The following is a 12479-nucleotide window of genomic DNA, read 5'->3' as shown; positions in this document are numbered from 1 at the left end:
CAAAGATAGGAGAGGAAAGATGGGAGAAGTAAAAAGAAGGGAGGAAAGAGAAACTGAAAACATAAGTCCTCCAGGCTAGTCCTCCGGCAATGGGATGCCCACTGGCCCGGAGCGCGGAGGCAGGCCCCAGTATGACTGCAGGTTAAAAAGCCGGGGCCCTGCAAGGCCTCCCCAGAGCCTCGGCCTGACCACGTGTCCCCACACGTGTGTTCACGTGTGTCCCAGGACAGACACCTGTGAAACTTCAAGGCTCAAATCACAAAACACACAATGATCCCTGTTTGCATAAGGCACACCCCAGTAGGTGATCCAAAGCCTGACTCCTCACTCCTGGAATTCAAATCACGCAGTGCGGATGGTGAACTAAGAGATGAGGACGACGGGCAAGGTCTCTAGCAGATTTCCCACTAAACTGGGCCGCATGGACGCAGCTTCACCCTAATGGGAATTAAGCAGAGCCGTAAGGAACAACAGTCACCAATCCTTACTGAACACCTTCCTTGCACCGCTGTACCAAGGACTTTACAGGAATCACCATGCTGAGTACCAACACCGAAGGACCTTGAGGTTCTTACTCTCATCCCATTTTAGAGATGCAGAAACAGCTTCGGAGACGAGCTGATGTGCCCAATGTCCCATAGTAAATGCTGCAGCCGTAAAACACACCCAAAATGTCTCTGCCCCAAAGCCAACATGCTTTAGGCTGAGAACCCCAGGAAGGCACGCTGCTTCTCCCTTGGGAATACTGTCAGAGTCTGTACAGGCTAAAATATGGGGGTGGGTGGACTTCCCACAGGAACAAGTTCATGGAGCCTTGAGAAAGTATAGTGAGTCAACCTTTATTTCCTCTCAAACCTCATGTATGTCCATTAAGGTTTCAACAGAACTATGTTAGAATAAGCATAAAAAGAGGCTCCTGGGTGGCTCAATTGGTTAAGCCACTGCCTTCATGACTCAGGTCATGATCCTAGAGTCCTGGGATTAAGTACCATATCGGGCTTCCCCTGCTCTGCAGAGAGCCTGCTTCTCCCTCTCCTTCGGCCTGCCACTCCCCCTACTTGTGCTCATTCTCTCTCTCTGTCAAATAAATAAATAAAATCTTAAAAAGAAAAAAAAAAAAAGAAGAAGAAGCATAAAAAGAGAGCACCCTGTGTATTCTATTAAATGGAAGGAGTCAGAAGTAGGCAAGGACAGTTTTACCAGCATACCTATTCAGTGAAAACCTAAGGCAACTGAACTTTCTAGAAACCAAGGCAAAAAGAGACCTTCCCTGGCACAAACACCAAAACAAACAAACAAACCCAAAAACAAACAAACAAAAACAAAACCCCTCATTACCTAATAAAAAGAACCACAACTAAGCAGAAAACAGTTTTAGCAAGAATCCCAAGAGTTCATCAAGAAAATTTTTTTTAAGATTTTTTTATTTATCTATTTGACAGAGAGAGAGAGAGAGAGACACAACATGAGTAGGGGGAAGGGCTGAGGGGGAGGGAGAAGTAGGCTCACTACTGAGCCGGCTCCATTCCAGGACCCTGGCATCATGACCAGAGCTGAAGGCTCTGAGCCACCCAGGTACCCCAAGTTCATCAAGAAATTTTTGAGACAAATATTCAATAATGTAATGGGAAGTATATTTGATCCCAATCACTTCTATAATCAACCAGAGCTTTAAAAAAAGCAAAATCAGAGATCATATGCTGAAAGTCTATGAAGACATTTTAATGGAGGACATTTCCATCACTGTAGAAGGTGCCACTGGGCTCCCTGTTGAGTGTCACTTTTCTAAGTATTTCACAGAAATAGGTCACTTGCTTCACCCCCTCAATAAATCCATCATCCCCATTAGACAGGCAGAGAAACAAATTCTGCCACCCGAGCATTCCAGAAGCCTCCGAGACCCACCCCGAGGTCCCCTCGCAAGGCTTTCCAGTGATGGGAGCCAAATCCCGCCCAGCTTGCCACTCCCCGAAGAGCCTGACCCAGAACAAGGAGAGCAGTAAAGTAACAAAAAAGGAGGAACAAACCCAGCCCGGGCAAAGGAAGGAAGAGGTGAGAGAAGAGCCACAAGTGGGTAAAAGAGAAGCACATTTCTGGGAGATGGGTGGGAGCACGCTGACGTCAGAAAGGACAGAGTAAGTCTGGGACACAGAAAAAGGGCAAAGTGGGGGGCGCCTGAGTGGCTCAGTGGGTTAAAGCCTCTGCCTTTGGCTCAACTCATGATCCCAGGGTCCTGGGATCCAGCCCTGCATTGGGTTCCCTACTCAGCGGGACGCCCGCTGCCTCTCTCTGCCTGCCCTCTCTCTCTCTACCTCTCTCTCTCTCTCTCTCTCTCTGCCTGCTCCTCTGCCTGCTTGTGATCTCTCGCTCTCTATTAAATAAAAAAATAAAATCTTAAAAAAAAAAAAAAAAACCTGGGATCCTCTCAGAGACAGTGAGACAGACAGAAGAGGGGGAAGGGACCACAAACCAAGGGAGAGCGGAAGGGCAACAGGTGAAACAACTCTGCAACCTGCTGTCCTTCCCCTTGACCCTCCACCCAGCAACCTGGCCTCAGGCAGCCCAGGCCTTTCCTCCGGGCCAAACACACACAGACCAACAGACAGCGATAACAGACAAAGGACAGATGATAAACAGTCGGCATGCAACAGTAACAACACAGGAAGGGACTCACTGAACACCTACTATGTGCCCACAGCATGCTTGGCACCGTGCGTGAGGTAACTCGGTGAATCCTCACGCAAGCCCGTGAGGCAGGTACAAGGAGAGCTTCTCCACCGTTGGCAAAGGAAGGAAAGCGTAAATTACTATTCTCTTATATGGAATGATGGAATTAACTACTCCATGGGCTAAAAACAGAAACTGGTAAGAAGCATTTCTCTCAGATACGGAAAATAAAAATAAAAACTCCTTCTACGTACTGAGGGGAATGTAAATCGAGACCATCTGCGCTCTTGTTTTCACGCCTCAGTTGGCAAAGCAAGAGGTGTTTGCCAATACCCAGGGTGCAGGGGGGTGCAGGGGGGTGTGGGCCCAGACACCCCCACTTTATCTGCATAAAAATAAAACTGCTCTGGCAACATCCGTCAAAACTGAAGTCCCCACTCCAGAAAGTCTCACAAGTGTCTTCATCATATAGTTGCTCAATTATCTGGGAACATCGATATCCCCGGCAGCCTTCATGAACATTGCAAGGGACCCTGAATTAAAACCACCCAGCTAAGCTACTCCTAACTTCTCAACCCACAGAAATATGTGAGACTATAAATGTTTGCTGTTCTCAACGGCCAAGATTTGGGGAAGTATGCTGCATAAGTGATACATGAGAATTAAATGCAGGTAGATATAAAACGCAATTAGGACAACATCAAGTACACAGTAAGCGCTCTTTCAATCTTAGCTATGACTGTCAATAATCTTCCTGCCACAGGGCCTTTGCTCATGCTGTCTTTGCTGCTTAGAATGCTCTTCTCCCATCCCCACCATGCAAACTCCTACATACTCTTCAGACTTCTGCTCAAACACTGCTTTCCCATAGAAACCTTCTTGGAAATGCCACTTCAGAAATCCCCTTTATACAATCTTTTATTACCCTCTGGTTCTCCTATGAATATCAAATCTATAGTAATAGTAGTTAAATAGTAATTCGTGTGACTATTTTTAAGACATTTTTCCTCTTCTGAAATGTAAAAGAATCTTAACCTGACACACTGCCCTATCCTCTGTACACACAACAGAAACTCAATTATACCTCTTAAAGGACAAAAACCATTAAAGAGACCAAAAAACCAGGCTGTCTGCAGAAAATAAAATGGAACAGAAAAGAGGTACAGACTGTTCATAATGAAAAAGATACAGAGTAAAATGAAGTCCCCTTTTTCCTGACTAACTCATTAACGAAGATGAAAAGGGCTGACGATGCCCAAAGTTGGCAGGAAATGGCCACTCCCTTCCACTCGTACTGGGCACTTAATGGGTGCAGGCTCTCTGGAGGGCAGGGTTGTGATGTAGATCAAATCCTAAATGCACATTCCCTGTTATCTTACAGACACATAGGATAAATGACCCAAAAGATATACATGCAACACAGTTCCCTGGCATATTGTTATGATGTAAACCCTGGAAATATTGTAAAGGCTCCCCCGACAGGAGTCTACCCCAAACAGCGGCTCCTGCTTGGACGTTACTCAGCACAGCTTGGAAGTACTCAGCACATGGTCAACTGCCTCTGCAGCTGCCACCTTCCCCAGTGATCCCACCTGCAGGGGCAGGAGCTGACTGATCGTCACGCACCCTGGCAAGGCCACGGGCCTGTAGTCACAACCGAAATCCAGGTTATAGCAGTCTGCTTTGGCTTCTTGCCCACATTACAAGGAAGCATTACGCTGGTTCTTTTAAAATGGTCTTTAGGGGGTGCCTGGGTGGCTCAGTCGGTTAAGCCTCTCCCTTGGCTCAGGTCATGATCTCAGGGTCCCAGGATCAAGTCTGCTCAGCAGGGAGTGTTCTTCTCCCTCTCACTCACCCTTTGTGCGTATTCCCTCTCTCTCTCAAATAAAGAAAATCTTAAAAAAAAAAAAAATTCTCCCTTTCCCTCTCCCTCTGCCCCTCCCCCTGCTTACTTGCTCAAGAACTCTCTCTCCCTCAAAAAAAGTTTTTTTCACATGGAGGAAATCCACTGAAATAGGGTCAGCAAATGACACCATGTAGTCTAAACCAAGGACCCCTATTTCACATAAGAGGACAAGTCACTCCACTGTACACCTCCTTAAGGGTGCAAGTGATAACACTGCCCGCCACCCCAACCCCAGCAGGGCTGTGCCAAGGACGAAATGAGTTTCCACAGCAGTGCCCCGAAGCCTGCCAGCCACAAACAACCACTCTTAAGTGTCAGCCTGTGTTAGCATTTGTGATGGCTGTCAACCCTTCTGAGCCATGGGAAGCCCGGAGAGTTGGGCAAACATTCTGGGTGTTTCTGTGAGGGTATTTTTGGAAGAAATTAACATTTCAATCAGTAGACCCAGTAAAGCAGACTGCCCTCCTTAATGTGGGTGGGACTCATCCCATCTGGTGAAGGCCTGACTAGAACAAAGAAACCCCCCTCCAGTAAGACGCTTCCTCCCGTCTGACTGCTTTGGGGCTGACATCAACTTCTTCCTGCCTTTGGACTCAAACTGAAACACTGGCTCTTCCTAGCTTGCAAGCTGCTGGTCTCTGGCCTGGAGCTACGCCACTGGCTCTCTTGGGTCTCCAGTTTGCTGACTGCAGACCTTGGGCTTGTCAGCCTCCATAATCCTGTGAGTCAATTCTTCATAATAAACCTCTTTACAGATGTATATCCTGTTGGTTCTGTTCCTCTGGAGAGCCCTGACTAATACATGATTTATGAAATCTGATTCATTCCAGGTGTAATTATGGCTATAAAGTTCTAGTTCACGACGGTTTCAGCTTGAAGGGCTCAAATCTGTCAATGTTCACACCAGATTGGGGGGGGGGGGGCAGAGAACACAGGCAGGTCTCCCCAAGCCCCAAGTCCCAGAGTCACCGCTGAATCGCACAGACATCTGAACCCAGGGGAACAACTCCACCAAGCTCCTCCTGCCAGCCTCATACCCTCTCTCGCCAAGTCCCTGGAAAGGTCCTACAGCATGCCCTGCCAAGGGGGCAAACAGGGTGCTGAGGCCAGAGGTCCACACCTGGCCCCTCAGCCAGCAAATGCCCCTGAGCCCTGGTCTGGTCACATCACAAAGAGGGCCCCTTGACAAAAGCATGTATGAAGCAACCCTCACTTCACTCTGATACCTGCAAATCAAATTAATATAAATCCATTATGAAAACGGAGCAGCTAAAGGAACGCCATGAGGAATGCTATTTGAGGCTGGGATCAATGTCCTGAAGCACCTGCAAAGCACACCTGGTTAACACTTTAAAATAAGATCACTCTCAGGGCTCCCCAGGGGCTTGGTCGGTTAAGTGGCTGCCTTAGGCTCAGGTCATGATCCCAGAGTCCTGGTATCAAGCCCTGCATGGGACTCCCTGCTCAGCAGGAAGCCTGCTTCTCCTTCTGCCTATGCCCCTTCCCCCACTGCTTGTGCTCTCTCACTCTCTCTCAAAGAAAGAAAGAAAAAAAATCTTTAAAAGAAATAACAAGATCACTCTTTAATTTTGTTTAATGTCATTTACTATTTGCCAGCTTCCTAAAATGGTTTAAAATGGTCAGAGACTAACAGGAATACATTGGATATGTTCAAAACTTGTTTCAAATTCAAAATGCAAACCAAATCGGAGGATAAAAAAATACACAGATATCAAGCACCTGGAATTACAGATTCCAGATCACATGGTAAAAATCTTACTAATGCATTTTGCCTAGACTTTACAAGGTCTGTCGAAGACCCTGTGGGACAGATATTCTTTCCACTCCTCTCGCGATGAGGGACTGAGGGGGAAGGAGGATCCGCTGCGGACCTCCAAAATAACTTACAGCGTGTTTAAAGGACAGATGTGAATGTTTGCATGTTTTGCTGAAGCTTACACATTAGCTCCAGAAATCAGCATATGAGGCCTTCCTCCTGCATTACACGCACAAAACATCCACTCAACAGAGCAGATTCCGCTATGAAGAAGAAAAGAACACGTCCAAGTTATGAGTTTAGAAAACGTGTCATTCCCTGGATGCTAATTCACAACTCACCCTGTGAAAGAAGGGATATTTCACGGTCCATTCTTTTCTGTTTCACTCAGCCATTCAGGCTAAACTTCTCAACGGGAAACACATGAGGACTTTTACGCTAGACAGGAACCAACAGGCAAGACGTTAAACTGAACTCATAAAAGACGTCCACATTATCTTCTCTGAGCATGTTTTCAGAGCATCATCAAGTTTGATGGCTTAGGCTAGCGACAGAAAAGGAACAAATCCTAAACAGTGGATTTGCAGAGTGGGAGCAATTCTCTGGGGGCCACCGCTGGTCAGCTTAACCTCTGCCTGCCTCCGGGGCTCAGAGCTGGAGCCAGTTCTCAGCCTGGACCCCAACAAAATGCTGGCCTTGCAGAGCTATTGGTTGAACAGAATCACAGCACATGCCTGAAGGGCTTTACATAGCCCTCCCACCCCCACACTCACACACTCACAGGACCCCATCATCTCTCATTGAACTCTTAAATGTCCTGAAAACTGAACCAATTCAAACAGGCCAAGAGGGTCTCACCTCTCAGTTTACTGGGTTTGGGCCCAATCAGCTCTTGGTAAGAGCAGGAAGACAGGACAGACACCAGACATTCATCCATCATCAGACTCTGATCTGCTCCCTCAGCGGGGGAGACAAGCCAGAGCACAGATGATTCGCAAGCTCTCCATCACTGGGGTGTGGATCAGAGGTATGGACGGGGCCAAGCATGTTTAGGAAAGAAAAGAAAAAAAAAAAAAAAGTAAAGGCAGAGAAGAGAGGGGGAGGAAGGGAGACACTAACTCTGTTCTTCCTTCGCCTTTCAAAAAAGTCCTTGCTGACCCAGATGCCAGGTTAGGTTCTGAGAAACCAGGATGAAGACACAGGATTCGGAAAAATCCAAGAGTTGGAGAGGTAAGAGCTGGGGGGAAGGGGAGCTTGAAGACTCTCCCTGTTTAGCTGCTGCAAAGAACCACAAGGGGGAAAGTGCTTGGAGTCTAGGAGGCCTGGTCCCAACTCAGAGCTATCCTCACAGCCCCATGTCACTGCCTCCCCCGAGCCTCCGGGATGAGGGGACAAGGTGGGACCAGCTTCTGTAGACCCTCGGCTCTGCCCTTCAATGACTCAATATTGCAATTTCCCCACCATATGCCAAGGACAACCCGCCAAGCAAAACAGGGCAGGAGAGACACTACTTCTCCTGTGGTCTCTTCTTTCCGGCCACACCACAAAGAAAACAAACAGCAGACACTCTTACCACATGCGTTTGTCCGAATGAGCTCGCCTTGGCAGAGTCCTGGCAGAGGCTGGGCCCCGACGGGCTGCCCGAACCCAAGTACCAAGGCCATGTACAGAAATCCACTCCAAAAGCAATTCAGAGAGAAAGGGGATTCTCCGTGAGAACCCCAGCGCGGGCAAGACCTCAGCACAGCCACCCCGCTGTGCCTCCCTCAGCAGCTTTCTCAGTTTGCTTGTTGGGGCAAATCCCAAGATTGTGGCTGCTCTGGAGGCACAATGGGTTATGTAACTCCAGGCAGCCTGGGCACCCTATCGGCTCATCTCGTTAAACCGCCCCAAAGAGAAAATGACGCACCCAAAATGTGATATCCTTAAGTTGGGGCGGGGGGGAGCAGGGGAGCAGGGCTTTGTGCTAGACACTGGGCTTTGCCTAAAAATGAAAAAGGAACAAAAGGTCTGCTGTTCACCTCACTGCTCGCTGGGAACCGGGGGCGGAGGGTATTTACCGGAGGCCTGATGCCAAGTGGGCTCCCGGGACTGTACTTGGCAAAGCCCCTGGAGGCGGAGAGGCATTCTTGGGGACACTCCAGGTCTCTCCGAGAATAGTTTTCACTATTTCGATGACCCTCTAGTAAGACTTGAACCTGCACCATCCGGCCGTCCAGCACCTTGACCATGAAACAGGGTCTGTGCCCATAGTCCTGTTCACTCAGCTGCTGCCAAGTGTGACAGCGCTGAGCCCTGCGGCTCAGCTGTCCCCCACCGGCTGCCACCAACATCCCAGCAAAGAGCCTCCAGGCACCACACCCTGTGGGGTTTGAAGTTCCAGCACTGCATTAGACCATTTCTTTGTCCTCGGTTGTCACCTTCAGAGAAAGTGAAACTACTTCAACAGGCTGGATGTTTCCTGGATTTCGCTGGCACAGATTCCACTGGAAGCCCAGGGGTTAGTTCACATGCTTGTACAAGTGAGGACACAGTTGGGACACTGCCTCCTCCAGGAAGCCTTCTGGGTCCTCCCACAAACTTTTCCCTTCCAGGCTTAGCCAAACACTCTTCTCAGCGTGCTCCCATATGCCCATGCTTATCGCTGTGCTAACTGCGGCGCACCATCCATTTTCGCTTGTTCATCTGATCACCCCACTGGACTGTATTCCTGGGGAGCCCAGAACTCCTGTCCTGGGGTCATGACATGCACTCCAATCTCACTCCTCAAGCTCAAGGATCTTGCGCAGGATGCTGAACCTCTCATGATTTAGTCTCTCTACCTGTAAAAAGGGGAGAAGAGACCCCCCACTTGCCAAGCACTGGCTGCATGAAGTATGATTTTAATCACTGGGATTCAGGGCTGCACAAAGTCCTTGCCCTAAAATACAAACATGCAGTAATAACTCATGACTAAGTCTGGGGAGGAAGGTAAGGCAGGAAAAAGAGAAGGGGAAAGGTAGCAGTGGATCATTCTTTGTTCAGGGCAGTCACAAATGGCCTCTAATGAAATCCCCTTTGGAGAATGTGAAAAGGGAATCATGAGGACATCAGGGGTAAGGCGATCCAGGTGCTGGGCAGCAGCAAGAACAAAGGTCCTAAGGCAGCACATTCCTGGTGAGTCCAAGGATTAGCAAGGAGGCCAGTGTGTCTGGGGTGGAGTGAGCACAGAGGAGACAGTCAGAGAGGTGAGAAAGCCCTATCACTTAGACCTCCACTGGCCATGATCCGATAGGAGCCCACTGGAGGTCTGGAGCAGATGAGTTAAAGAAATCATCTGACTGTGTTTAAAAAGCCTCATTGGTGGGTAGACGGAGAACGGACCTCACAGAAGCAAGCAGGGAAGCAGGTGGCCCAATTTGGAGGCTACCGCAATAATCCAGATGTAAGAGGAAGGTGGCGTAGGACAGGTAGATGCCGTGGAGCTGGTGAGAAACCATCAAATTCTGGACACACTGAAGGCCAAGCCAAGACTTCCCAGCAAACTGGGGTGTGAAAGAAATACAGAGGTCATGAATGCCTCCAAGGCGATTGGTCTTGGCAACTACAAAGACAAAAGTACCATTTATAAAGACAGGGTAGACCACAGGAAAAGCAAGCCTAAGTGGGAAAGGGTTCACTTTTAGCTATTCAAGTTTAAGATGCCCACAGACACCCAAGGGGAAGATGTTGTATATGGCTTTAAACCAACATGTCTGGCATCCAGGGGAGAGGATTAGTCTGAGGACAGGAGCTAGACAGGGGTCAGTGTGGGGCAGATTCTAAATCCTGGAGACCTGGGGAGATCACCTGTGGCACTAGTGCTAATGAGAGAAGGAGGGGCTAGCAGGACTAAGCCCCAGGCCCTCCAACATCCCCAGGATCGGGAGGAACAACAGTCAGCAAGGTAGGAGAACAGGAGAATCAGGGAGCCAAGGGAGGACCAGATTTCCAGAAGGGAGTGCTCAGCAGTATCAAGCCCTCCTGAAAAGGCAAAAAGATGAAGCCTATGGACGGACCCCTACACTGACAAGGCCTTCAGTGCTAGGGGAATGGTAGGCTCACACCCTGCTCGTCCTGGGTGCAGGTGAGCACAGAAGAGAAACTGCAGTGAGCACAGACAGGAGCAAAGACATGGGTACCAGCACCGGCCATGAGGACCACAAGCAATTCTCTTCACGAAGGGAGAGATCATAGCATGTTTCTGTGCTAAGAGGAAAGCTCCCCGAGCAGAGGGAAATGGATGACGTGGAAGAAGAGAAGCTGCAGGAAATGTCTCCTTCCAGAAGTGGGCAGGCCAGCAGGGGTGGGATTCAGGGCAAGAGCAGACGGAGGGCCACTCGTGGGGCAGGAACTCAGCACAAGGGCGAGGCCCCCAGGCTGGGATCCTGGGCCATCCCCCTGGCCCACTACTTGGGACACTCCTGACATACAGGAGGTCCCCCACGTTTAACTGTGAGACAGATCAGTGGAAAGCTACTGGAAGCAAATCTGCACATTTTCAGCTGTCACTGGGTGTTATTTCAAACAGGAGGAGAAAAGTAAACACTGCAGACAAAACGAGAACTGGGGTGAACTTTGATATGAAGGCATCTAGATGTGACTCTAACAACACTCCTTGCTGCTGTCTGACCTCACCAGCCCACACTACATCTGCTCGGAGCCCCGCCAAGCACTCATCCCCATGATCCCTGGGGGCGGGGGGGGGGGGGCGGACAACAACTGGAGCAGGAGCTCCAGTGGGATGAACTCTGCTCCTGGGCCGCAGGGAAGCCAGACGGCTGCAGGCATGTGTAAGAAGCCCTATCTAAGCCAGCCTTGGCAGCAGACGCCGGGCACCACGAGCAGCTCCCCATGTTTGCATCCCCACAAGGCAGTCGTGTGTGATTTCCATTCCACCTGCCTTTATGTGAGAATCAGAAACAGAGCCTCCGCGAGAGAAGCAGGAGCCAAACTACACCCAGCATCACTACAGGCCAAGCAAGCTGCTCAGGGGCCAAAATTTACATCCTTGGGGCATCTGGCTGGCTCAGTTGTTAAGCATCTGCCTTCAGCTCAGGTCATGATTCCAGGATCCTGGGATCAAGCCCCACATCGGGCTCCCTGCTCAGCGGGAGGCCTGATGCTCCCTCTCCCACTCCCCCTGCTTGTGTTCACTCTCTCACTGTGTCTCTCTCCAACAAATAAATAAATAAAATTATGAAAGAAAATTTCCCATCCTTAACCTCCAGGGCAATTCTTCATCTCATGTTGGGTCTGGATGGTCGCTCTTGCCATCCCAAAGCTCAGACCCTCCGCACTCCACTCGTCCTCCCCGGCCCTCACACCTGCCCCCAATGACTCCTGTGGCCACACACCCCATGCCCCCCACCCCACCCCAGGCAGGAAAGGCCCCTTACCGGTGATGGTGCAGGCATCCCGGTACCCTCTGCAGCTGGGAGCATCTTCCACAGCCTCGCTTACATAGTGCTCCTCAGGGATGCCCGGGCTGCAGGCTAGGACTGCATGGCTGCACGCCTCCAGAGGGGGCACAGAGTTGGCCGAAGTGTCGTCGTGCGGAGCTGTGGCGTCCAGCTTGGCAGGTTTCACGGGGAGGTGCCCACTGCCATCGGGGGCCCCGCTGCCGGAGTCTGGGGCAGTCAGGTGGACAGCCCCTGGTAGGTGTGGTGTACCAGCAGGGGCTCCTTACAGGAAACCTAGGGGACAATCCAGACAGAGGAGCAGTTAGCGGAGCTTCTGAAAAACGACAGTAAAATAAGGGCCCTGAGATGATGTGGGTTCAGATCACAAATTCTGCAAACCAAGGCATTTCCCATCAAATTCTTCTATTCTGATCCAAGAAACGGCACAGTGGAGCTTTCCAGAGACCACCTGATGTAGGGTGACACCTTGCCCCGAAGGCTTATTAATGGAATGTGTCCTTCCGTATAGCTGTGGCTTAAATTTCCATTTTGATTTCTAATACTAATTCATATAATCAGTATAATGCCTATGAACAAAAGCTCTTTGAGATCATCAATAATTTTTTAAGGGATCCTGGGACCAAGAAAGTTTTAGAATTACTGCTCCAGTATATAGTTCTTTTTTTTTTTTTCATTAAGTATAACAACC

General features: G+C 49.6%; 1 protein-coding gene across 10 annotated transcripts in view; it reads right to left on the bottom strand.

Moving 5' to 3' along the window:
• Window positions 1-12053, bottom strand: part of TRAK1 (trafficking kinesin protein 1) — a 118610-nt gene extending 106557 nt beyond the window's left edge. For 5 of the 10 annotated variants that reach the window (XR_006385060.1, XM_044252440.1, XM_044252448.1 and 2 more), the window contains exon 1: window positions 7924-8137. Coding sequence is in view for 8 of the 10 variants with exons in the window: in XM_044252440.1 (XP_044108375.1) it covers window positions 7924-8014 (91 nt within the window). In the remaining 2 variants the exon portion in view is untranslated. Of the gene's footprint in view, window positions 1-7923; window positions 8139-11767 lie in introns of those variants that run through there. The other 5 variants (XM_044252438.1, XM_044252452.1, XM_044252445.1 and 2 more) reach the window with 2 other exon arrangements.
• Between the last annotated feature and the right edge of the window lie 426 nt (window positions 12054-12479).

The sequence above is a fragment of the Neovison vison genome, chromosome 6, assembly GCF_020171115.1.
Source record: "Neovison vison isolate M4711 chromosome 6, ASM_NN_V1, whole genome shotgun sequence".
Lineage (NCBI taxonomy): Eukaryota > Metazoa > Chordata > Mammalia > Carnivora > Mustelidae > Neogale > Neogale vison.
The sequence above is the reverse complement of the archived record's forward strand: the minus strand, read 5'-3'. Positions and strand labels throughout refer to the sequence as shown.